At 40.5% G+C, this 24709-nt stretch overlaps 1 protein-coding gene and 1 pseudogene across 2 annotated transcripts in view; one reads left to right on the top strand and one right to left on the bottom strand.

Annotated features, from left to right (window-relative positions):
• The window catches only part of Brdt (bromodomain testis associated), a 61319-nt gene extending 36972 nt beyond the window's left edge, over positions 1–24347 (top strand). Inside the window, exons 12-18 of one of the 2 annotated variants that reach the window (XM_028782382.1) lie at positions 8625–8686; positions 9404–9578; positions 14946–15043; positions 15630–15835; positions 16511–16691; positions 23617–23724; positions 24216–24347. In XM_028782382.1, the coding sequence (XP_028638215.1) occupies positions 8625–8686; positions 9404–9578; positions 14946–15043; positions 15630–15835; positions 16511–16691; positions 23617–23685 (791 nt within the window). In that variant the 3' untranslated portion in view covers positions 23686–23724; positions 24216–24347. Of the gene's footprint in view, positions 1–8624; positions 8687–9403; positions 9579–14945; positions 15044–15629; positions 15836–16510; positions 16692–23616; positions 23989–24215 lie in introns of those variants that run through there. The other variant, XM_028782381.1, reaches the window with a different exon arrangement.
• On the bottom strand, positions 21660–22375 carry LOC114633749 (annotated as a pseudogene).
• Positions 24348–24709: the final 362 nt, after the last annotated feature.

The following is a 24709-nucleotide window of genomic DNA, read 5'->3' as shown; positions in this document are numbered from 1 at the left end:
CTCACAGAAACTCCAGCATAAAGAGTTGCTTTTCTCAGTTCACAGTCAGGGTCTGCTGCTGGCTTGCAGTAATTTTGTTTTCCTTTGATTTTGTTTTATTTATTTATTTATTTATTTATTTATTTATTTATTTATTTATTTAGTGGAGCTAGTCACTGACTTGGTTTTCACGTTTCTAAGTATGTAGTGGTGAATAATTTTGTAAAATTTAAAAGAATTTTTACCTTGGTTAGAATTTGTTACTTTAATACATTTAAAACTCATTTTAGAGTTCTTACTATGAAGTATTTCTTATATTTGACTTCTAAGCATAAAACAATACTGGAAAAATCTAAATTGCATTTAGTATTTTAAATTGTAACTAACAATTGTAATTTTATCTAATAAAGCATTTGTGGCCTAATAAGTTATAGCACCTTGTCTTTTATTTGTAGGATAAAGCTATTACTCTGTTAGTTTGAATTATTTAAATTAAAAAATTCAGTAAATGCTTTGAGTGTTAGAAGAAAAAATACCACATAGAGTTTTTTTGGTATAGCACCTTAGTATTTAGAATTCCTTCCCTCCTTCCTTCCCTCCCCCCTCTTCACTGTCCTTGCTTACTGTGTAGCCTGACCTCACATTGTAGGCCAGAGTAGACTTGAACTCAGCAATCCTCCTGCTTCTGCAGGTGTGCTGTACTACACCTTGATATTATATTCCAATATATCACTTGAAGAGAAGAAAATGTTTATCACCATTTGCATGTTCTTAAAATGTTACAGAAACTTTTTTTCTAACTTTAATGGAACAGCTCAAACTCAGAATTCTAATCCTAAACCATTGCTGAAATTGTATTTTCTGACCAGCATTAATGGTTGGTGTCATGTTTTCCAGAGAGATTTGCTTCTGTTGTGTGGTGGTGGGACTAGGGCACCTGTGCACGCCTGGCAAGCACTCCAGCACAGAGCTGTGTTCTCACTGAGTTTCCCGGGCTGGTCTGGAACTTGCAGAACAATTTTATAAAGTTCAACAGAAGTTTTGCTCTGGTTAGGATTTTCCATTCTAATGCATTTTAAAGTCATGTGCAGCTCTTATTATAAAGTATTTCTTATATTTGACTTCTGAGCATAAGACAGTACTGTAAAAAAAATCAGTTGCATTTATGACCTCAAGCAATAGGTCGTAGGCCGGCACATGTAGACTGATCTAGAAGCTTTTAAAAATATAAAATGTTAAAAGCAACAAATTTTATCCCCTCTCTTGGCACTGGAGAGTGAACCCAAGGTCTTACATAATACACCAGGAAATCAACTTAACCATCAAACTATACATATTCCTCAGCAGTATTTATTTATTTATTTATTTATTTATTTATTTATTTATGTAGCCATCTTATGAATAGTTTGTAACTTGTTACACTGAGACTAGTTTGTCTTCACAGTGGGCACAGAAATTGTCTTTTGCTGTTGTTTGAAACGGAATCTCACTGTGTAGCCCTGGATAGACTCAAACTCCTGTTCTTTCTCTCACAGACCCCTGAGTACTGGAATCACAGGCATGTGTTGCTATATCTGGCTTGTCATTTATTCTTGAAATTTTAATTTTTGAACATGCAATCTATATACCTTACTAGAGGGAAACACTGTTTAAGCGTATTATAAATTGTAAAGTCTAAACTGGGAAAAATTATATCTATTTGTTTAATAAGCAAATTAAGTATAGGATCTTTTAATACTTTAATACTAAACTGATAATAAATACTTTAATACTAATACTAAATACTTTAAAATGCCATAAGACTTACTAATTTCTAGTGTGTAAACCAAGAACATTTTTATTTCCCTGAGAATAACAATTTTTAAGCAGGATTATAAATTAGAGAGAAAAAAATAAGTCAGACCCCCATCAGTGTAATATTCTTATAAAAGTAAGGAAAGCACCTCTGTTCCTGTGTGTGTGTGTGTGTGTGTAACAGTTTCAAGCAGTAGATGACAAGCATGTTGTCAACTTTCATTGTTTGGTGGAAATGGGTTATTTACCACCTCAAAAAGTGAAAATTGGGTATATTAACAAGACATCAAATAAGAATAAAGCCTAGGCATAGTGGCAGGTACTTGTAACCCCAGCATTCAGGAAGCCGAGGCCACCATAGACTAGTGATAAACCCTTGTTTTATTAAAACAAAAATTAACTGAAAGTCTCAGTAAGATGTTGACTTTATAATTGATGGTGATTTGTTCAGAATGGATGCAGTTGGTTGTCATGGTCCTGAGAGTCTAGATAACAGAGGCAACAGTTCTGAAAGCTTTGGCGGCATACATACTTTCTTATTAAAGAGCTAATCATATTTTAAAATTTGTCTTCCTTTTAATACTTGTCTTACTGGATTTGTTAACATTTTGTTGGCATATGTTAATTCTATTTAACAATGGTTCGTTATGACATTTCCATACATGTACATATTTTGATACTACTCACCTGTGTCCTCTTTCACTCCTGTTCATCCCTTTCCTTTTCCCAACTGATCCTTCTACCTCTGTATGTGCATGTGTGCCTGCATGTGTGTATATCTGCGTGTGTGCATGAGTGTGTGTGTCCCAGTGAGTGCCATTGAGGATGAAAGCTGGTGGTCACCCACTGAGGAAATGTCTCTTCCCATGTATTAATTGCTAACTGCCTGTCCATTCTCAGTTTAAGGTGAAGCCCACAACTCCTGCCCCTTCCGTAACGGAGTCACGGTGTCAACGGCTCAGTTTTATGGCACTTTCTCCCTGGATTATTTCAGCTACTTGACGATGACAACTTTGTCTTTGTTTCCTTTAGTCCTAGTCCTTTAGGATGTTGGGTGTCAGCAGGGGCAGATTCCTCTTGTTAAGTTTCTGTTCTTGCTGGATTGTGGGCTGGTTTCCCTGTAATAGCGCTCTATTTAGGTGAGGCAAAATTTCTAAAGGTGATGTCCTGGTTAGGGTTTTGATTGCTGAGATAAAACACCAAGACCAAAGCAATTGGAGAGGAAAGAGTTTATTTGGTGTACACCTCCACAGCACTGTTCGTCATGGAAGGGAGTCAGCATAGGAACTCAGAGCAAGAATCTGGAGGCAGGAGCAGCTCGGTCAGCCTACTCTATTATAGAAAATAATAGTGACCAGGTGTGACACCACCCACAATGGGCTGCACCCTCCTCCATCAATCACCAATTTAAAAAAATGCCCCACAGGCCTACCTGCAGCCCAAACTCATGGAGGCAGTTTCTCAGTTGAGACTTTTCTCTCCAGTGAGTGTAGCTTGTGTCAAGTTGACATAAAACTATCCAGTACAACTGACCCCTTGTCAGCTTGACACACAAACACATCACTATTAAACCACAACCTTCTGTTTCTTGTTCATCCCTGAGATCTCACATTAATACGAGCATCACAACTTAAAATATTCTAAAATTTTAAAGTCCCATAGTCTTTAAAAACTCAAATATTTAAAAGTCCAAAGTCTTTTATGCAAACTTTCTTGTAAAATAAAAATCTTCATAAAATCTAAACTCTCATTTAAAGTTTAAAATCAACTGTGGGCTTCTGTAAAACAAAAAATAATTTCTCACTTCAAGAAGGAAGAACCAAATTCCACCGTGTCCATTGCTCTCGACATTACGTTCCTAGCTCCCACAGAACAACTGCCCACCACTCGAAGTCCCTGTTCATCATGGAAGAAAGTCAGGACACACTCAAGTGAGGCAGGAGCCTGGAGGCAGGTGCTGATGCAGAGGCCACAGTGGCTGTGCTTCCTAGCTTGCTCCCACGGCTCAGCTGAGCCTGCTTGAATACAGACCTCAGAACCACCAGCCCAAGGGTAGTTTTACCCACAATGGGCTGGGCTCTTTCCCATCAGCCACTAATTAAGAAAACGCCCAATAGGCCTGCCTACAGCCTGATCTTCATAAGGGGTGTTCTCTCAGTTGAGGCTCCCTCCTCTCCAGTGACTGTAGCTTGGTCAAACTAACATAAAGCTAGCAAGCACAGGTACTACAGAAAACCACATGAATCTTCTAAGTAGCTGCAGGGCTGTTTGTTCTGGATCACCTAAAGAGCTACTGCACATTATTTTGAAACTTCATTTGTACATTTTTTAAAAAATGCTCATTTTTTACTTGGTTAAGGAGTACTAATTACATAGTAAAGTACAGATTTCCAAGGAATATCTTGTTAAAAAAAATCTAGGAAAGTCATTTAATTATTATTTCAAGTAAGATATATAATCTGATTCAAGATAAAGAGTTGCTAATGAAATCCCAAATCTTTCTAAAATAAATATGAGAACATACAGATGAGAAGCAGTATTTCATTGCAAATTTCAATGTAATCTGATCATTTAAATATTCATTTTGACTGACATCAACATCTGTAGTCATGTACAGATAAATCAAGAACATTCATTAAACATTGGTACAAATATAAAACCTTTAAGTTTATTTTTTATGTCTGTTAAAATACCAAGTGTAAAATGCATGATATGGATGAGGCTTCAAAATAAAATTAATTCTGGCCTAGCCTGTGTCGACTGCTCTAGTGCTCAGGTAGGGCTATTAAGACACCTCTGACACTTGTCACAGTTGGGTTACATGATAAAGAGGAATGTATTCAAATTATTGAGATAAATAACCCTATAGCTCGTCATCCATAGCACTTTGATCCAGGCCTAGTGATTACACTTCTGATTCTCACACTTGGATTGTGAAGGCAGACTGCCATCCTTGGACAAGTTCTAAGCCAGCCCAAACTGCATGAAGCTCAGCCTCGAAAATCAAATTCAAATGAACAAAATACCAATGCTTTTGATTGGAACCTTATAGGAAATAATCTTGAAAACTATTTAAGTATTAAGCCCAGACAGTCTGAATGTTTGAGGCATCTGCAATACCATATTAATAACATTACATGTTTAATGTGATTAATACACAGGTAACACAAAGCAACACCATAGTAATAACATTAGTTCTCTTTTATCAGTGACTTCAAAGTAGGAATAAGTGATTTGTCGCTTCACTGTCGTCGAGGTCTTCTGCAGAAGTACTGAGAATATGATTAAAGTTATCATCAACTAACATCTTTTGACTCAAAGAACTAGAATGGTTTAGAAAGATCAAAGCCAAGGATTCAGGCTTAGTACAATAAAATAAAAGCTGGTCATACGCCGAGGTCTGCATTGCCGTTGGACCTTGCGATAGTCATTTTTTTCTCAAGCATTTTTAATTTTATTTTCCTATACAAGCTATATCTTCCTGGATAAATAGATTATCTGTAATAGTATGTCTTGACTTTGGCAACATTAGAATGGTCTAAAAGCTTTTTATAATACTCTGTCTAAATCTAGATTTGAATGGACATAGAGACAGATATGATTCATAGTCTTTAAAATATACCAGGGGTTGGAGGTGATACAGCCGCAAGGACTGTTCAGCAGTTGAGAGCACTGGATGCTCTTCTAGAGGACTTGGGTTCAGTTCTCAGCACCCACATGTGGCTCAGGACCATCTGTAACTCTGCAATCCGATATCCTCTTCTGGCCTCTGCAGGCACCAGGCTCAGATGACACACATGTATATACTGTCAGATAGTCATACGCAGCAAGTAACCAATAGTTAAGGCTTCTAAGGTGCTATCATATTTGAGAATAATTGTAGTTGTTTGTTCTTTTATGGCTTTCTCTTTCCTGACTCAAGTTGAAATCCTCTTTGTAGAAGGAGCACGTTTTTATGACTGTTTTTTTCTTAATGTTAAAGAAACAAGGAAAATCGCGAACGGTTCTTTAAAGGGCCCAAATTGCTTAGTATAGAACTGATTGTCAGTGTTTGTAAATCACTAGAATGTGATCTGGACAAGTCCCTCCATACCTCAAGGCCTGCTGTCTCTATAGAGTAAGATGCAGCTGCCACACAACGAATTCAGTCACTTCCATAGACTTTCAGAATGGGACATAATTCGCTTCTCAAATATCAAAAATGTTGGTAACTATTTCTTCTGTGTGTGACATCATCACACTCTGGCTTTGTATTGTGGTGCCTCTTGGGATTTTATTCCAAACCAGCTTGCTGTTTTGGTGTCTCTGGAGCTTTGGCCTCAATGCCTTGATAGATAAACAAGTGCTTTTTACCTTTTAACCGACTCCCCATTAATTCCAGCTATTTTTTCAATTCTAGTAAGTATTTTTTGTGTAGTTTAGAATAAATACTTTATAACAAAAGTTTTTAATTATGTTTTTGAGAGATGTGAAATTCAAATAGAACATGCATCATATGCATTTGATTCATGGTTCACGTTTATTATTTGATATGAGTTTCTTAATGTAGGCATTTCTCTGAGGCCTCAGAGAAATTACTGTTAATAGATATGTGGTCATAATTGTGGTCAACTTAATTGATGTCTCCCAAATCTGGTAGATCTTTATTACTAATTGAAATATGATGTTAAGCTCAATAGCAAAAATGTGCATATATGTTTTAATTCCCAAAGCCAGAAACACAGTTTACTTTACCATGGCCTAGAGACGTGATTACCCGAGATCAGAAGCAAAGTGCTGAGCCATAGGCTCCCTTCGCTCACCTCGTGTTCCATAAAGCATTCAAGTATTAAAATGCAGTAGTGCAGTGATACACACACTATATGAGCTAGGTAATTTTGAAATTTCTAGTTAATATTCTTTGCCTTTTGCTAGCATCTCAAGATCTTGAGGTTCTAATGTTTATAAGCCTAAGTGTTAGTTTTATATGTCATAAAACTAAAGAAATATTCTTCTGCTTTTCTTAGCAGAACACCAATGTGGCATGTCGTATTTTTACTTCACTAAGGTGTTTATGCTGTAGGACATTGTAGTTTAGGTGCATGTTTGAATAAGATATATTAATAAATATGTATGTTATTATATTAATGAAATGTGTTTTTGTTTTTTGTTCAAAGCTGAAACTGTAGTTTCTCCTTTAAGTGTGAAGGAGCCCTGGACCTCTACCCTGTGTGTTCAGTCTCTCCCATCACCCCTCTACCTAACCCCACACTAAAATCAGTCTTGGCTGAGTGATACTGGTTTGTGTCATTTTAAATACTTTAATTCGTTAAATTAAAATGCAGCTTTGAGTGCCATTTAGCAATTTTAACAGTGTCCAGCATCACATATTTTAAGAGAGAAAAGAACAGTAGCACATCCAGTGGAGACTGATGGCATTTCAGGAGGCAGAAGGTAATTATTCAATTAGAATACTTTAAGTTTGAATAACAGTTGGTTTTGACCAGCCTTGGTACCCTTGAGCCCGAACCAAATACTGTTGACGCAGCCTTGGTACCCTTGAGCCCGAACCAAACACTGTTGACGTGGTTCGTGACAGCTGGCTTGGAGTGGTGGACCATCTTCTGCGTCTCTGCGTGGCAGAGGCCTGTGCTGGGGAGAATAGCACCACGGGCTGTTGTACATAAATGGGAAAGAATCCTGCCATGCCATGGCAGACAGGGCTTTTGTATTTGCTTCTACTTCCAATGTCATCTGCACAGATATTTCTGAAGGCAAAGGAGGTCCTGTAAAACCCACTGGTTCTCTGGAGCCCTGAAATGAAAGAGAAGGCTGCACACAGCCTGAGTAAGCCGGGTTCACACAAACCAGGTGGATTGACTAGATCATGCTCAGCTACATAGTGCATTTGAGGCTATTCGAGGCTATATGAGACACTGTCTCAAAACAAAACAGAAAACCTATTTGTTGTTATCTAGTCCAAACTGCTAAAGTTTCAAGTAGAAGGTTATTATCAGATGAATCTTCGAGTTTAGTAAGGATGTCAGATATCTCACTTATAATAAGTGCATCCTCTGTGCCCACACAGATGAATAAGTAACATGCGTTTCTCTTGTGGTAGATTCTCTGTGATTTTACCGAAGCCCTGTGGGGCTACACTTACAGCTCCTTCGCTGGTGCAATTGGTGCCATGTCTGAAACCTGAGCTCTGTTTGTGACTTTCTTTATAAATGTTCCCTGAAGCTCCTTACGGTCAAAGAGCACACTTGGTTTTTGCTGGAACATAATCCAAAGTAGAATTTCTGAATGGGTGTTTATTCCATCCTGAACAAAGAAGTTTGGAGAAATAACTTTTCCCATTTAAACAAAAGTAGACTAATTTAAATATGGCAAAATCTGTGTCTTTAAGAGATTTGTATTAAAGGTATTCTTTTGAAATGAGCTTTTTCTTTTTCTTTTTTTCTCCATTAGCCCCAATGGTATTATTTTCTTTCTTTCCTTGATAAATAATAAAAAGACACATTTAGGGTGTCTGACATGATTTTGATGTATGTGTGAATCTTCAAAACAATTGAGTCACCTACATTGACATGTCTATCACTATATATTCTCTGTGTTGAAAACACCTAAAAGCTACTACGTTAGCATTTTTCAAATATGTATATGTCACCAACCATAGTCACTTTATAATGAGCTCCTGAACTTGGTCTTGTCTACCTGAAAGCTTTACCTGTGACTGATGTCCTGTGACAGGGGAACTGAGTCCTTTTGGTGGGTTCTTAGTTTCATGCTACTTTATAGAAAAACTAACTTGGTAGGGCTTTTCTTTTAAACTTACAAATGTTGAAATAATTATCTATATATGTTTACAGAAATATTGCCTAAATTTACTGGAGTAAAACAGAATGATTTGCCTCCAAAAGAAAATGTAAAGGTAAGTTGAATCTTTAAACTCAGCATTGAAAACAGGGTATGTGTTGTAACAGCTAGTATAGTAGTAGCTTTATTTATAATGTTTTTTGGGGGGGTTGGTAGGCGTGGTTTTGCACATAAATAGTGTCCACACTGAGGAAGCAGAGGAAGGAGGACTACAGATTTAGGCTGGCTTGAGTTATATAGCAAGAGACTAAAAAAGAAAAGAAAAATAAAACATTTTTTATTTTGTTTTTATTAAAAAGTTACTGTTTTCAGTCATTAACTAGGTGTTCAAAGATTTCCCCTCAAAGGAAATGATTAGAAATATTCTAACAATAAATACAACTACTATATAAGTTAAGCAGAGCAAGGTTTAGAAAGTTGAGCTCAATCTAAGGCTGTGAAGACAGAGGAACTGCCTTTGTACAAAAAATGGGGTGTGTGGGGTCCTGTGCAAGATTTCTGAACACAAACTAGGAGAGCAGCCTTCAGGGCTGTGGAGATCTGAGATCATAGGCATGCATCAGCAAGGTATCTGCTCTTCCTTACTCTTCCTAGACCTCGGTCTTCTCATCTACAGGGTCTGCCCTAGCAGGACTGTGTGACTTAAGTTGTATTGCTTTTCAAAAGGTACCATTAAAGCATCGTTAGTCTGCTGCTATGTCTTGTGTTCCAGTGCTCTTAATTAGGCTTTTGTGTAGTTAGAAGTCTGAAGGATAACTTGATCTTTGTCTAGCAGATACAGTCTTCTGTGCAAGACATAGCCTCTGCTGAAGCTCCCCTTGCTCAGCAGAGCACAGCACCATGCGGAGCTCCAGGGAAGCACTCCCAGCAGATGCTTGGTTGCCAAGTGTCACAGCATCTGCAGGCCACGGAGAACACTGCCTCTGTGCAGACTCAGCCTCCTTCAGGTAAGAAACACAAGTCAGCCATTATGGATGAGAAGTGGACTCTAGAGGCCACGTGTGTCCAGAGGTCACGTGTGGGGACACAATGGCGTTGTCAGTGTCACACACTCAAGGCTCACTGAATGAGCCATGTTCAGGAAAGTGCTTTATGTGCATAAGCACTCATTATACTTATGTGATCCATACTCAATCTGTTCGGGTGTGTAGATAATGAAGGCTCTCCCTCCCTGCCCAAGCTGAACCGTATTTCAGCTGCTTTGGTGAATGCTGCTCCACCATGTGGAAAGCAAGCTGCCGTGGTGAGTGCAAAGCAGGTTTACTGTTTCCTTTTGTCAGAGTCAGGCACACTCCAGCCTCTCCTTGACCTCACTATGTGCCCAGGGATGGCCTTGAACTCCAGCCTGGGAGGAGCATGGGGGTCTTGATTCTCTTGTTGCTTCTGGTGCGAGGCTCCGTGCTGTTCTGTTTTGTCTGTAACTAAAACTGTAGCTCATCCTTGAGGAGAAGAAAATGGAAATCAAGAAAAACATGGATTGAGGACTAGGCTTGTAGTTCAATGGTAGATTGTATTGCTGGCATATATGAGGCCTCTGGTTCAATTCCCAGTACCCCCCAACCCCCAATATGCAAAAGACCTACAAACCATGAGTAAACCATAAACCAGTGAGAAAGAGGCAGGCACAGATTGATGAGCCAGCTAAGGCAGGGTGGAGTGTGTCCAGAGGAAGAACATTTGCATCCTGTGAGAAGAATAAGAACATGCAGCTGTTCTGGGTCCCAGTTTGTTTCTCAGACTACCATAGCATTTTGACTTTTAGTTTTTATGCAACAAGGAACTTCAAACAGAAACATGGCAAACAAACAAAAAGACCCCCCCCCCAAAAAAAAGCACAACACTTTCAGGGCTGAGAGAGTAGCTCATTGGTAAAGTACTTGCCTGGCATGCATGAGCCTGAGGTTCAGTACCCAGCACTGGGAAAACAGCAATAAAACATTTATAAAGAAAAAACTTGCTGCTTACTAAATGGTGGGCTAAGTTGAAGATACTCTGATTAGTCAGTACCACATAAGAAAGCTGAGTTTGTATCTTAAGTCAAAGTTGCTACAACCAAAACTACTGCTATGAGCATAGGAAGGTAGTTTTGTAGCAGAAGGTGTAAGACTTGAGAGGAGTTGACCTGCCAGGTCGTCTAACAGCTGGACGGGAAGTGCGAGGTAGAGCTCATTCCGCTATCCAACTGGATGGAGAAAAAGCAGAAATGGGCATCTGGCACTAAAAGAGTCTGACATCATTTAAGCATTGCCACAAATAATTAAGATAAAGTAGATGTCATTTAGGAAGCCATCAGAAGGAAAGAAGGTAGGAAAGAAGGATGGAAGGAAGGAAATGAAGGAAAGAAGGAACATGTGCAAACTAAGAAAGAATATGTCCGTAAAAAAATTAACAAATTAAAAGTACTAGTCCTGATTCTGCTCTGCAACACGAGGATTCCCTAAGCCTGGAAGTTTGAGGCCATCCCAATCTTAAAAGAAGAAAAGGAAAAATTAGAAAGACAGGAGGGAAAAAGGAAGGAGAGGTAATGAGAGAAGAGGGGGCTGAGAAGGGCCACTACCTGGGCCACTGGCTGCAGAGCCTATAGAGGCACAGGGACAGAGAGGCCTAAACTGGCAACAGGAACACTGCTTTTCCAAGCTTATGCAGATGTTGTAGTAGCCTGAGTTCTACAAACTGGGAAATATGGACCCTGGTAGATGCTTCAGTGAGGCCAGTGGGAAATAGCTGGGTCACTAACACAAACACAAAGCTTTTTAAAGCAGCCAGAAGAGTTATTTTTTCAATTCAAAAGATTTGAATGTTCGAAGGCAGATTAGTAGCTCCTAAGCAGAGTAGGAAGAAGTTGCTGCTGTCAAGAGTGTGGTTGTGAACAGGTGGTAAGAATGGCACCGCCCTTGAGGAGGAAGAGGCTATAGAGTGGTGTTCTAGATTCCCACTTGACCCTGGCCTTGGCAAGGCCAGCCTGATGACTAAACCTTCAGGAAGGGGAACCCTGCTGTGGGCATCTGAGCTGGGCACTGCAGATGTGAATTTAGACTGAGCAGTCCAGATGGAAGAACAGAATGTGTGACGGCTTTTAAGAAACTGACCTCAACATGAGTAACGCTCTGGTTTGATCAACAGGAATGTAGAAAGAAGTCTGGACAGGTTGACAAGGGCCGATCACAAAGACAGACGCTAGCAGCTGAAACGCTTTGGTCGTGGGTGGGAGTGCAGTTAGTAGAAAGCTGATGGAGCTCTGAGCAAAGACTGTGCTTGGGGCAGTTATACTTCCTGTAAAGGGAGGCTAGGGGTAGCTCTTGGAGAGCAGAAGAGGAGACAATGAGATGTTGCAGTGAGCGCTCACAAGAAAAAAGGTTGAAAGACACTTGTCAGGCAAGCTGAGCACTGCACCCATGAGGCATTTGTGTTGTGTTGGTTATGCAGGTGGGTCAGCATGGGCTCATGGGAAGGAAGCACACAAGGAACAGAGGTGAGGATTCCAGAGAAAGGAGAGTCATGCTTTTTGATGTGTCAAGTGATAACTTTGATGACAGTGTTGCTCCCAGTTGGACCCTCGCTGCCATCCTAGGCTTCGGTGACCCTGTTCTCTTGATTGTCCCACCTCTCTGAATGTTTCCTGCAGTTACCTTTTGGTATGACTGTCTTTAGATATGATTCTGATTGATAGCCTTAACTTTGGTTTTCTTTTAAGACTGGGTTGTGCTATGTATGTACTTTATTTTCTAACTCACAATCTGCCTACCTCAGCATCCCAAGTGTTGGGAAAACAGGTGTACGTCGCTTCCCTGGCCAGGTGCTTCCTTTTCTGTTTAACTACAGAGCTTCCCACCCAGGCTTGCTGAACAATCCTGATCTTCCCCCTCAAAGTGGTGTGCTGACCATAGCTGCCCTGCTCACCCACATGTGCTTCTCTAGATAGCACGAGACGGAAAGGCTGAGAGACAGTCTGCTGTAGATTGCACCTGGGAAATCTTTGTTTTTTTCTGTTGCTATTTGCACAATTCAAATATACCTGGTCCCAGGCATGCTTGTACAACACTAGCCAGCATCTTTATTTAAACATCAAATAACCACTGCAAACCATGTGAAAACAAAATTCCCAGTTTTTAATCCCCAGATTTTAAAAAGGGCTTTATTTATTATTTTAATTCTTATATGATATGCATGTTTGTCTATGCACCACATACATGCCTGAAGCCCACAGAGGCTGGAAGCCAGGGTCATATCCCCTAGAAGTAGAGTTATAGATGGTTATACATCACTGTGTGGGAGATGGAACTGAGCCCCAAGCCTCTGCAGGAAAAGCCAGGGCTTTAAACAGCTGAGCCATCTCTTCAGCCTCTCAACATCCAGATTGTAATCTTCCCCTTTTATTTAGTGATGACGACACTGTTACCTCTTACCAACAAGTTGAGACTCATTCTAGAGTTTTGTTTACTTTTCACATAGACTCTACTTCCTGCCGAAGTCTGGTGGCAGCCCAGAAGGCATGTAGTTCTGCACTTTCCTTTCCCATCCCACATGATCTTAAGAAGTGCACGTGTTGGGTATTCAGGGTCTTATAAGTGTGCATATGTTGGGCTGTCCAGGGTCTAAATGTAAGTTCTTTCTTTAACCCATGCCTCCTCTGACAGTGTCACATTTTCTCTCTGTTCTGTTTCTAGCTCTCATCTAACCTCAGCTGGAAGACAAATGTGATTTAGACAAGGGACTGAGGGGAGCTAGAAGCTTAGATACAAGTCCCCTGTACAGCATCAGAAGATCTAGAATTTTATGAGTTTGAGTCAGCTGATTTTGCTTTTCTTCTCTATACTTTTGATCAACCAATCAAAATTGATGAGAGATCAAACAAGATTGTTGTATTTTGTGTCTTTGTCTGTCACATCCCCTCCAAATCCACTTGAACCTCTCCCTGCATGTCTCCTTCCAAATTTCATATCCTCCTCTTCTATTAAAAACCAAGTCCATGGAGTCTAGTCAGTGCTGATTGCTGTGGGACGATGCACAGTGATGTGGAGCCGCCACTACAGCCTGGGCACCCAACCCATCAGTAGCCACCTCACCAAACAAAGGACGACTCTATCCCGCAGCTATCAATTGCCAATAGGGCTTGTGAGCTCCTCAGCGAGGGGTGGGGTTTCTGAGCTTCTATTCTCCATGCTGAAATGCTGACCAGCTTGATCTTGTGCAGGTCATGTTCGGATAACCACTGTGAGCTCATAAATACAACATCCATGTTGTGTCTGGAAGACAACCCTTCACCTACCCCTCCCCATCCCCATCACTACCTCTTCTGTGGTGCTTCCTGAGGGGGAAATTGGCATGTGTCCCATTTAGAGCTGAGCACTCAGAGTCATGTATTCTCTGCACTTTGAACAGCTACGTGTCTTTCTGCATTGCTGCCCACTACAAAAAGATTTTCTGACTAAGGTTGAGAGCACATATCTATGTGCGTAACCGTAAATAACGTGAAGACATTTTGACCATTTAACAGAGTATCAGCAGGTTCTCTTCTGTGGTCTTTGATTGCCAAGCCATGAGCTTTTGACCAAATTTATACTGCAAGGTGTGAGTTCCTCCTGTGGGACAGGCCTTAGATACTCTCAGAAAGCTGTTGGTCACAGCAGCAGTTGGCACGTTCTGCCTGGTAGGTTGGTATTATGTATGTATTGTCCCAGGCTCTGCATTTTTATTTTTACACTGGCTGTTGAGAGTGCCATGTCCTGCCTCCCTGGAAGCCTTTCATTGACTTACTAGGGGAAAAGCAGAATTTTTATGATTAGCATAGCCTGATCCAGATCCATCTCTGGAGCTGAATCCAGTCTACAAACTCTAGAGCTCCATATCATGAGAACAGGCCTGTTCAACATGATATGTCAACCCTTCATGGTTTCAAAACAAAAACAGTAAAAATCAACAACAACAAAAATCAAAGGCCACTTCAAATGATAAATGTTTACTTTTATAATATAACCCAACAGATAACATAATAAAGATGTATAGAAACTTATTTTACTTATTCCATATATACACATATATATGTATATAGACATACATGTGCATGTGTGTCTCCTTATTTTGTTTCATTTCTTTTTCCCTAATCAGGATCTTATAAGTAGTACAAGCAGACCTTGAACTTATTACCCTCCTGCCTCAGCCTCTTGACTGTTGGGATCAAAGGCAGCATGTGCCACTATATCTGGCTATTTTATTTTTATGATGTCTGACATGGAAGGAAAAAGAAATTTAAACTCCAGATAAGTACCCTGAAGTATTTGTATTATTCCTTTCTAAAGAGTATGTGCTTCCAGGTGATTGCAAGCGAGTATTGCATGCCCCCCCTGTGGTGCACACCTCTGCTGAGAGTCACACAGTGCCGGAGCCGGAATGTCATGCTCCTGTGCAGAAGGTAAAGCTACCGTGATTGTTCTCAAGTGTTGAGAGGACTTGAGATTTAACATGAGTTACGTTGCTTGTGTATCTCCAAGCTGTTGGAATGAGTCTCTTGCTTGTGTGTGTAACAGTGTCATCAAGCCGTCTTTTAGTCTGCAGAAGAGTCCCTCCTCCTTTAGAGCACACACTGGCAGCTCTCGTCTTCTAAATGTTTGGGAAACTTTAGCTGTGAGGTCCTGTTCCAGGCCTTAGAGACTAATTTTTAAACTTTGAATATACTCTTTCTTTTCTTCCTTCTTAGAAGTACTCAAAGCCTCAGCCTCGGCTCTACCGTCCCTTAAGATAATTGTCTGGGCAAAACATCTAGCAGTTCACCCTGTTAACATGCAGAAGTAAACTACATTGAAGTTGTTTGAAACCTTGCTGTTTTAGTTTGATCTTAGATAAATAGAGTTTAAATATCTGTTTTCTGTAACTAAAGTTAAAGTTCATGAAGGCTTTTATGACCTTAGCCTGCTCTATTACCAAGTCAGAAGATACCATTTTCCTTCTAAAATCTGATTGACATCTAACATAGGCTGAATCAATATTTGTCATTTTAGGATATAAAGATTAAGAATGCAGACTCTTGGAAAAGTTTAGGGAAGCCAGTGAAAGCATCAAGTATACTGAAATCTTCAGATGAGCTTTTCAACCAGTTTAGAAAAGCTGCAATAGAAAAAGAAGTAAAGGCTCGGACACAGGAGCAAATGCGGAAACACCTGGAACATAATGCAAAGGACCCAAAAGTATCTCAAGAAAATCAGAGGTCTGTGACTTATTGGCATTAACTTGTTAATGCCTTGGGAGGCAAAGGAATATATTTGGCAATTTGTCAACTTACTATGATACAATTGTCTAGTAGAACACACAACAAGTTGTCATTACAAAAACGTATAGCTTACTAATATTTCTCTAAATTATTATATCTATTTAGTAGAAGACAGAAATAGCAAAGAAATCAAGCGAGTAAAGATGTAAATGTTACCAAATTTTAAATTATTATATATTTCCCTGAAATGTGTGCAGGGCCACAGTTTTCTAAACCTTTCCTTTTTGTTGTTAATATAGGTTCCCTTATGTAAAACATGTCATTCAGAAGTAAAGTCCAGGGGTTTGGAGATGTATATAGCTCAGTTAGTGTAATATTCATCTAATGTGTCCGAAGACCTAGATTTGATCCCCAGTGTGGTAGTACTCAACTGTAATCCCAACAAGGGGAAGGTAGTAAGATCAGAAGTTCAAGGTCAGCCTTAGCTACATAGGGGCCACATAAGGTCCTGTCAGGAAAGGAGGAAAAAGAGAAGGAAGGAGGGGAAGTCAAGAAGGATGCCCTGACAGCTGGGGACCCAGGACATGGCTTTCTGTTATTGTTTAATCATGTCTTTATAATAAAAATTTTAAGGAACTTGAAACCTACTTTCAGCCATCCTATTTCTTTAAGGGAGCTTGGAAGTGGATTGACTCTAGAATCTTTATCAAATAAAGTGCAAGACAAGTCTCATGAAGAAGAGCAGAGTGAACAGCAGCCACCATCTGAAGCTCAAGACATAAGCAAGCTCCGGCTTCTCAAAGACCGGAATTTAGCGAGGGAGAAGGAGCAAGAGCGTAGAAGAAGAGAAGCAGTGAGTACATGCTAGCTCACTAAACCTAAGAAAGGAAAGGTTGCATCTCCACCTCTCATTTCCGAGTGCTTTCCAGAGACAATGATGTCACCTCTTTGGTCCAGATGGGTTCTAAAATAAGATCTTAAAATACAGGTCTCATAATCCAAACGAGCACACTTACTGTACTGCAGACACACTGTAGGAGCTAGACTGCCTGGGCTAAAAGCCGGGCTCTGAAGTTTACTAGATTTGCCCCTGGCAGTTTATTTAATCTTCCTATAACTTAAGTTCCTCCATTTAAAAAGAGAATAACAATTCCCTGTGACAAAGTAAATTAACACACATTGAACACCTAAAGGAAGTGACTGGAATGTAAATGAGGGAATTCACTGTTCACCATTACTATCCTTAGAAACCTCAGATCATGTCAGACATGGCCTGTCTTCCTGGTCAGTGTTTCTCTGGCATACAACTCACCTCGATTGCATAGACTCAGGGATTCAACTTCAGAGGCTGTCATTCATGGGGCCAGTGCAACTGCACTTGGTACTGTCATGGTCCTACCTGTGTCAAGTGTTGAATGACATGTCTGTTTCCTCCAATCTAAAAACACCATTCCAGGTAAACCTTGCTTGCTGAACCCATGAGTGTAACTGGAGTTGTTCACAGGAGCAAGCGTGGGTGAGGGGTCATGTATAGGAACATGGCAGCTTTTAGGCGTCTGTACACTGGAGTCTTTCTCATCTCCAACAGTTAATTGCTTCTGTATCCTGGGGTTTGGGGGCGGGGAAGAAGTGGAGAAGTGTCTCATTCACCTTTGAGCCTTCTCCCTTTCCATGAGGAAGGAAATGCCTAATCTTGTGAGGATCCTGTGTGTATAATGCTGCTGCTCTTATTTAAAATGGCAGTCTGCCATGCCCAGAGGAGTCAGACTACAACAGCACCATCAGCACCAGCATATCACTGTAACCCCGAGTTCCCTAAGTCCATAGTGTGAGGCTGGAGAGATGGCTCAGTGGGTAAAGCACACACTTACTGTGCAAGGATGAAGCCATAGTGCAGATCCCAAGAACCTACCTAAATCTAAATGCAGGGTGAACACTGGAAAGTTGGAGACAAGAATCAGCAGAGCAAGTGGCTAGCTAGACACGCATAACCAATAATGAGCTTTGGGTTCTAGTGAGAGACCTCAGTTCAGTAGAGAAGATGGAGGGCAATCAGGGAAGATACTAGTGTCAGTCTCTAGCTTCCACATGTATATGTGCACACACACACACATAGACACAAGTCCATATTACATTAGGATTAACTCGTTGTGTTGTACCTTCTGTGTCTGTATGTTTCATTTCTATGTGTAAATTATAACTAGGTTCATTATGAATATATGTCAGCTATATTCACACCCCACAACATACTCTTGACTGAAGCCTTTCCCATGAGCCTCTTTGTCAAATAGTTTCCCTTCTGTTCTCATGACTTTAACGAAAATCGAGCCTCCATACAGTGCAGTCTTTTCTGAGTCTGGTGTATTTTGCTGAACGTGATGGTTTTCAGTTCTATTATGTTCCTGCCCACACATAATTCACTCTTCTTAACAGTTGACGGATATCCCATTATGGATATAGATATAGATTAGATATAGATATAATGTACATGATAAATTTTATCTATTCATCTGTTAATGAGCACCTAACTATTGTGAATAGTGCCACAGTAATGTGGTGGATGTTCGGATGTCTGTTGTCTACTGATGCTGATTCCTCTGGGTATGTGCCCAGGAATGGCAGGGTGTATATTTATAGGATTTTTTTTGAAGAACATGCAGACTGATTTCCATAATGTCTTTACTAATTTGTAGTGGCAGCATTCCTTAGAGCTCCCTCCATACCTGAGAGTATCTGTGCTGTGGGAAGAGGGACTGGCAGTGTGGTCTTGAGCTCCAGCAGCAGGAGGTGCTGAGGACTTGGCTATGCATTTGTTGCCGTTCAGTCTTGCTTTTGTGTTCTCCTTTATGGAGTAGATTGGTTTTCCCTCATTTACACATTAAGTTATTTGTCCTTGTTGTGTTTGATCTGTCTATTCTGAGTGGCAGTCCCCATCAGATAAGTAGCTGGCAGGTTTTGACACTCTGTAGACTGTCTCATTCCAGTCTCATTCCTTGTGCTTATTGATTTGCAGTTGTTAATTTAAAGCAATTGTGTTTGCCAGTTCTTGCCAGATTTCCCAGGCTATTGTGCTGAACAGTCGTTGTCCTGTGCTAAAATCATGAAGCATTCTGTTTGCCTCTGATATTCTCAAGCTCTTCGGGTCTGTTCATTTTCTTCTCATTCTAGATTTTCTGTTGACTCACTGATCATTTGAAAGTGAATTGTTCAGTTTCCATGTGTTTGTGTGTGTGGTTTCTCATGCTACTCATTTTTAGTTTGAGTCCATTGTGATCTGATTGAACACAAGAGATTATTCCAGTGATTTGGTGTTTGTTAAAACTTTCTTTGTGGCCTAAAATGTCATCTGGTTTGGAAAAGCCAGTTAAATGAGCAGGTACGAAACAGAGCATGTTTTCTGTTGCTACTGGATGGAGTGTTCTGTAGATCCCAAGTTCATTTGATCCACTCCACAGTTTCACTCTGAAGGATCTATTGATGGGAGTCTTGCTTACCACTGTAATTGTGCATACCTATGTTTAAATGTTTCTTCTTAGCTGTGGCATTGATCGCATGTTAACTTCCTAGAAAACAACAAATGAAATTCTGCCTGCTTTGCTTTCTCCCTACTTTCCTCTCAAATAGGTATTCTGACAAACGGAATACCCTTGTCCTATTTACCATCTTCCCTCCCCTTCCTCTGGACGGTGGACTAGAAGGGGTTCAAAACGTTTAAGAACCCTTATTAAAAGTAGGTTTAAAAAAATTTAAGCCTATAGGGATTGTTTTTCTTTGGGGAAGTTAAGTGGGAATTTTTTATTAAAATTTTATAAGTCCTCTTGTTGGGATTCACAAAGGCCTGACTTTAGTCACTGTCTAGTACTTTTTCAAGAGTTGGGTATCCTCTAATAACCCAGCTTGGCCTGATGGCATTGCCAATATCCTAAGCTCTTTTCAGGACATTTAATAGCACCTCAAAGTCCTCATCATGCCGGTCTCCTTCCTTAGCCCGGTAGTCTTCCATCTGCATGGCTGAAGTGTAACCGGGACATAGAGAAAGGAGTCCCCAGCCTCTAGCCTGCCACAAAGTCAAGTGGCCATGAAGCCATGATCCCTGAGAGACTGATTCTCTATTTGTAAGTAGTCTACATGAGTAGATTTTAGCTAAAATAGATGTAAGTCTAAAATAAGATTCTAGGGCGATGGTGGCACATGCCTTTAATCCCAGCACTTGGGAGGCAGAGGCAGGCGGATTTCTGAGTTTGAGGCCAGCCTGGTCTACAGAGTGAGTTCCAGGACAGCCAGGGCTACACAGAGAAACCCTGTCCAAAAACCAAAAAAAAAAAAAAAAAAAGATTATTAAAATAAGATTCTACATATAACCTCTAATAGTAATTTTCATTTTTACTTAAATATAAAAACAGTTTCATTACACTTTCTTCCAGTTCTCCAGTGTGCTTTATGTAGAGCAGTGTCCCACAGCACTCAGATCAGGAGTACATCTCCAGCTCTTACATGGCAGCAGGAGGAACCAAGCTTCACGGAGTTACACAGGCTAGACAGTCAGCAACCTGGGAGCTTCGCATTGAAAAAGTCTTATTGAAGTTTTGTTGTTTGTTTTCTATAAAGCAAATTTTAAGAATTTCCTATAATGTGTTAGTCAGACATGCCTTCTCATCTTTGTGGTGCTGAATAATTAAAACTTTTATTATCCTTTTAGTAGTAGGTCATAGCTCTAAGTCTTCTACACAGCCAATGACAATGCCAGTTCACATCTAAGAAGCCAGCCAACTAGCTGCTAGGGCTTTTAACCTCTCACTGACTGATGAGTCCTCGGTGCAGAGGGAGAGCCCTTAAAAAATTTTCATGTTCGCTATTACTTGCGATGGAGAACCTTGGAGGCTGTCATTGGAAGTGGATGCCCTCCCTAGAGCATCCCCACTGACCTCACATGTCACTTGTTTCCTCGTACAAGGCTTGTCCTAAACCTTCTCTCAATGAATTCCACCATTGCATGACAGAAGAAGCCTAAGAATATAGTAGCCACGCTTCTGGTGATGGACAGCATTTTCTCACTTTAGTTCAGTTCTTTTTGTTTGTTTGTTTGTTTGTTTGTTTTTGTTTTAAATGAAGTTTTATTGAAACACAGTCACATTCATTTGTTTATTCAGTAACAATGGCTGTTTTTATGCTATGAAGACAGGGTCAGGCAGTTATGACACAGACAACATGGCCTGCCAAGCCCAGAATATTTACTCTCAGGTCTTTTATAGAGCATATGGGCTGACACCTAGCTGAGTAACAAGTGCCACTTGTCTTACTGTTTACTTGCATTGTTTTCAGAGGGATCCAAAGATCTACAGTCTGAGAAAATATATGGACAGAAGCCCAGTGTGGGTGCTGCAAACCTATAAGCTAGCATCTGGGAGGTGGAAGCAGGGAGATTTAAGAATTTGTAGCTAGCATGTGCTGTATAAAATCTGGTCTAAAAAAATGTAGCAACAAATGACATGTGGCTTAAGGCTTTTATGACATTGAGGACATCGTGAAGAAGGAAATTTAAAATGCAAAACAATAGGCATTATCTCTAGGCAATAATTTCAATGAACTGGACTGTTACAGAGGAAATCGAGAGCCTGTCCAATACATACAATTATCACTTTATGTCACGTGAACATTCCTTGTGGTGGCAACAGTACTGTTGACAGAATTATAAGTGGCTGACAGACTGTATCCACCGTATAGGTATACAGGCCTTTTTCTCTGAAAAAATGTACAGGAGAGATAAAGAGGGAAAGGCTAGGAACTGTGAGGCATTGCCTAGGGTCCTGGTGCTCAGGACTCAGAACTTCAGGGGAATGACAGGCCAGTACTTCGGCTGCTTTCTGACACAGTGCTTGTCAAAGCTCATCTGCATAGCGGCCTCCATGGCCAGGATCTTGGCAGCACTGTTCCCATACAAGTGCCTCATCTCTGCTTGGTGCAGCTCCCAGAGCTTCTCAGATGGGGGCTCCACTGACCTGTGGTGGTTGAAGTACAGGCCGTGGTCCGCATTCACATAGTCATTCAGGCGCTCCATGTCCAGCTGCTGCTGTCACCGGCTCTCTTCTCTGCGCTTCTCAGTCTGTTCAAAGTACTGGCGGAGCTCCTCAGTGATTTCCATATTGCTCAGGCCGCCCTCCACTTCATAATCTGAATGCGACTCCAGCTCTTCCTCTTCACACAGTGCTTCATTTTCTCTTGTGGATGCCTGGGTTCTATTGCTGCTATGCAGAAGCTAGCCAGGGCTTTAGAGATGGGAAACACTGTAGGGAGACTCCAGCTGTGCCATGTGCTGGCCTTGAGAGTTCCAAGGATGCCAAGCCACATAAGCAAGAGAGTTCAGGGAAGAACTCCATGAGGGAAGAACCATGGGGAAGTGAAATAGGAATCCCTGAACTTTCTGTAGGCATTCTGGTGGCTTCGCATCCAAAGCATTGCATGATGATAATGCTGCCAGTATCTTGCATATACTGGGTGACAATACCAAGATGGAGTAGCCCTCCATTTTGAAGCCATTGCTATAATCTCTGATTGCAAAAGTCCAAATGGGAACTCGCGGGCACGTAGCTTGAAGATCTTGGGCGGTAGGCAACAACGGACCTAGTTCTTGTGGTGGGGAGGAGGGTCTAGTTCAGTTCTTAAAGATGGCTAATATGTAAATGAGCACTGTTCCTAGTCCTGTCCTGCAGTTTGAGCATATTCACATGGAGCATGCTCATGGAGAACATACTTGGGTAGACTTTATTACACAGTTAGTGCCAGAATTAGTGACAGCCCATAGCTCTTACATCTGCATGCTGCAGTTCTCTCACACAAGGATTAGATTGCTTAAGATTACTTTAAACTTTTAAAAATATTTATTTTCTTATTCACTTACCTGTGTGTGTGCATGTGTGTGATGCAGGTGAGTGCATGTATGTTTACATATTTGTATATGTGTGTATGCCTTTGTGCACATGAGTATGTGGGCACCCACAGAGTTCAGATGAGTCCAGATCTCCCTGGTTAGAGTTACAGCCTGGTTAAAACAATTTACTGTGTCTAGTGCCCAATGCCTCCTAGATTACAGGAACAACCAAGACAGTGCACTCTCATCTTCATCCTCTCTCCTCCTCTCCTCTCCTCTCCTCTCTCTTCTCCTCTCCCCCTCTCCCCCTCCCCCTCTCCTTTCCCCCTCTCCCTCTCCTCTCCCCCCTCCCTCTCCTCTCTCCCTCTCCTTTCCCTCTCCTCCTTTCCTCCCCCTCTTCCCTTCTCTTCCCCCTCTCCCTCTCTCCCCCTTTCCTTCCCCTCTCCCCCTCTTTCTCTCCCTCCCCCCTCCCTCTCTCTCTCTCTGTCTTGCTCTCTTGCTCTCTTGCTCTCTTTGGGTTTGGTTTGGTTTCATTTGGTTTGGTTTTTCAAGCTAGGATATCTCTATGTAGCCAGGCTGGCCTTGAACTGGAAGACCTGCCTGGCTCTGCCTTCCTTTTAAGGGTATTTGCCATTCCCACCAGCTTCAGCCTGCAGACTTACTAGCACTCCCTAAGTACTGAGAGGCTCTTCTTAGTTGGAGAATTGAACTTCATATCCACTTTCTTGTAGCATTTTATCACATGGATAATATATTTAAAGAAACCACATATTTTTAATTAAAAATTGTAGATGAGGTCATTAAGTTATTTATAATTCTACATGAAGCTTTTTCAAATTTATAACTATTTGTATAAAGTTATAATAAAGTTATAGATCTTAAACTAATTAGAATCTTCTCTTTTCTACAGATGGCGGGTACCATTGATATGACTCTTCAAAGTGACATTATGACAATGTTTGAAAATAACTTTGATTAAAACTCAATTTGTAAATTAACTCTCAACTTTAAATGAAAGGTAAAAATGTTTACAGTGCGTGTGGTAAAGTGATTACTTTAAACACCAAAATGTCAATCACAAATTGTGTTCTGACTGCCCTAAAATAATTAAATTATTTTCATTTACATTTTTAAGAAATATGTTCTTTTAATGACATAATTTATAAAAAGTTTTGTAATTTTGGCCTCTAAAAGTGAATAGATTTTATTCATTCTAAAGAGGACTGTCAGTGATGTATTATAGTCCTGATCTAAGCGACCCAAAAGGGATCATCTGATTGAAAAAAAAATGAAGAATATATAGAGTGTATAAAACAGGTTTTGTTGAGTTTTTAACTTGTGTTCTTTGTCTGAACCTGTTTGTTGGTTTGGTGTTTTTGTGTGTGTGTGTGTGTGTGTGTGTGTGTGTGTGTCCTTGTTTGAGACAGGGTCTTACGTACTCAGGCTGGCTTTGGTGAACTCAGTCTGTAGCCAAGGCTGGCCTTGATCTCCTGACTCTCCTGCCCTCAGCTCTCAAGTGCTGGACTGCAGAAGCATTACATCATGCCTGGCCGAGTCCTTAACCTTTCAGAGAGACATGTGTCTGCTGTCGGGACTCTAACAGAGCTTCTAACAAGAACCACTGCTTTCCACATGAGTCACAGTGTGTCAGATTCTCTGCTAATTCTGTGTTTAAACTTCATACTGCCTTTTGTTTTAAAGTAATATTAGCTATGATTTGAAAGGTTAAATTTTAAACAATATTTTAATAGTAAATATTGTGTATGCAAGCTTCTGTACGAATGTGTCAGCCATTTCTTAAAATGTATAGGTGAATGAATATTTGCCTAATTGGGGGAAATTATACCTATGAAACATTGATGTTTTGTCATTTTTCAAACTGCTTTCATGTCTAAACCATATGTATTCTCTTTAAATTTTAAACCTTTGAACATTTGAAATATAGCCTGATTAAGGCAATGCTGTGATATTATCTAAAAGTACAAATGGAAAGTGTGTCCAGA

This window comes from Grammomys surdaster, unplaced genomic scaffold (genome assembly GCF_004785775.1).
Source record: "Grammomys surdaster isolate TR1022 unplaced genomic scaffold, NIH_TR_1.0 751, whole genome shotgun sequence".
In the NCBI taxonomy this organism is placed as follows: Eukaryota; Metazoa; Chordata; class Mammalia; order Rodentia; family Muridae; genus Grammomys; species Grammomys surdaster.
The sequence above is the reverse complement of the archived record's forward strand: the minus strand, read 5'-3'. Positions and strand labels throughout refer to the sequence as shown.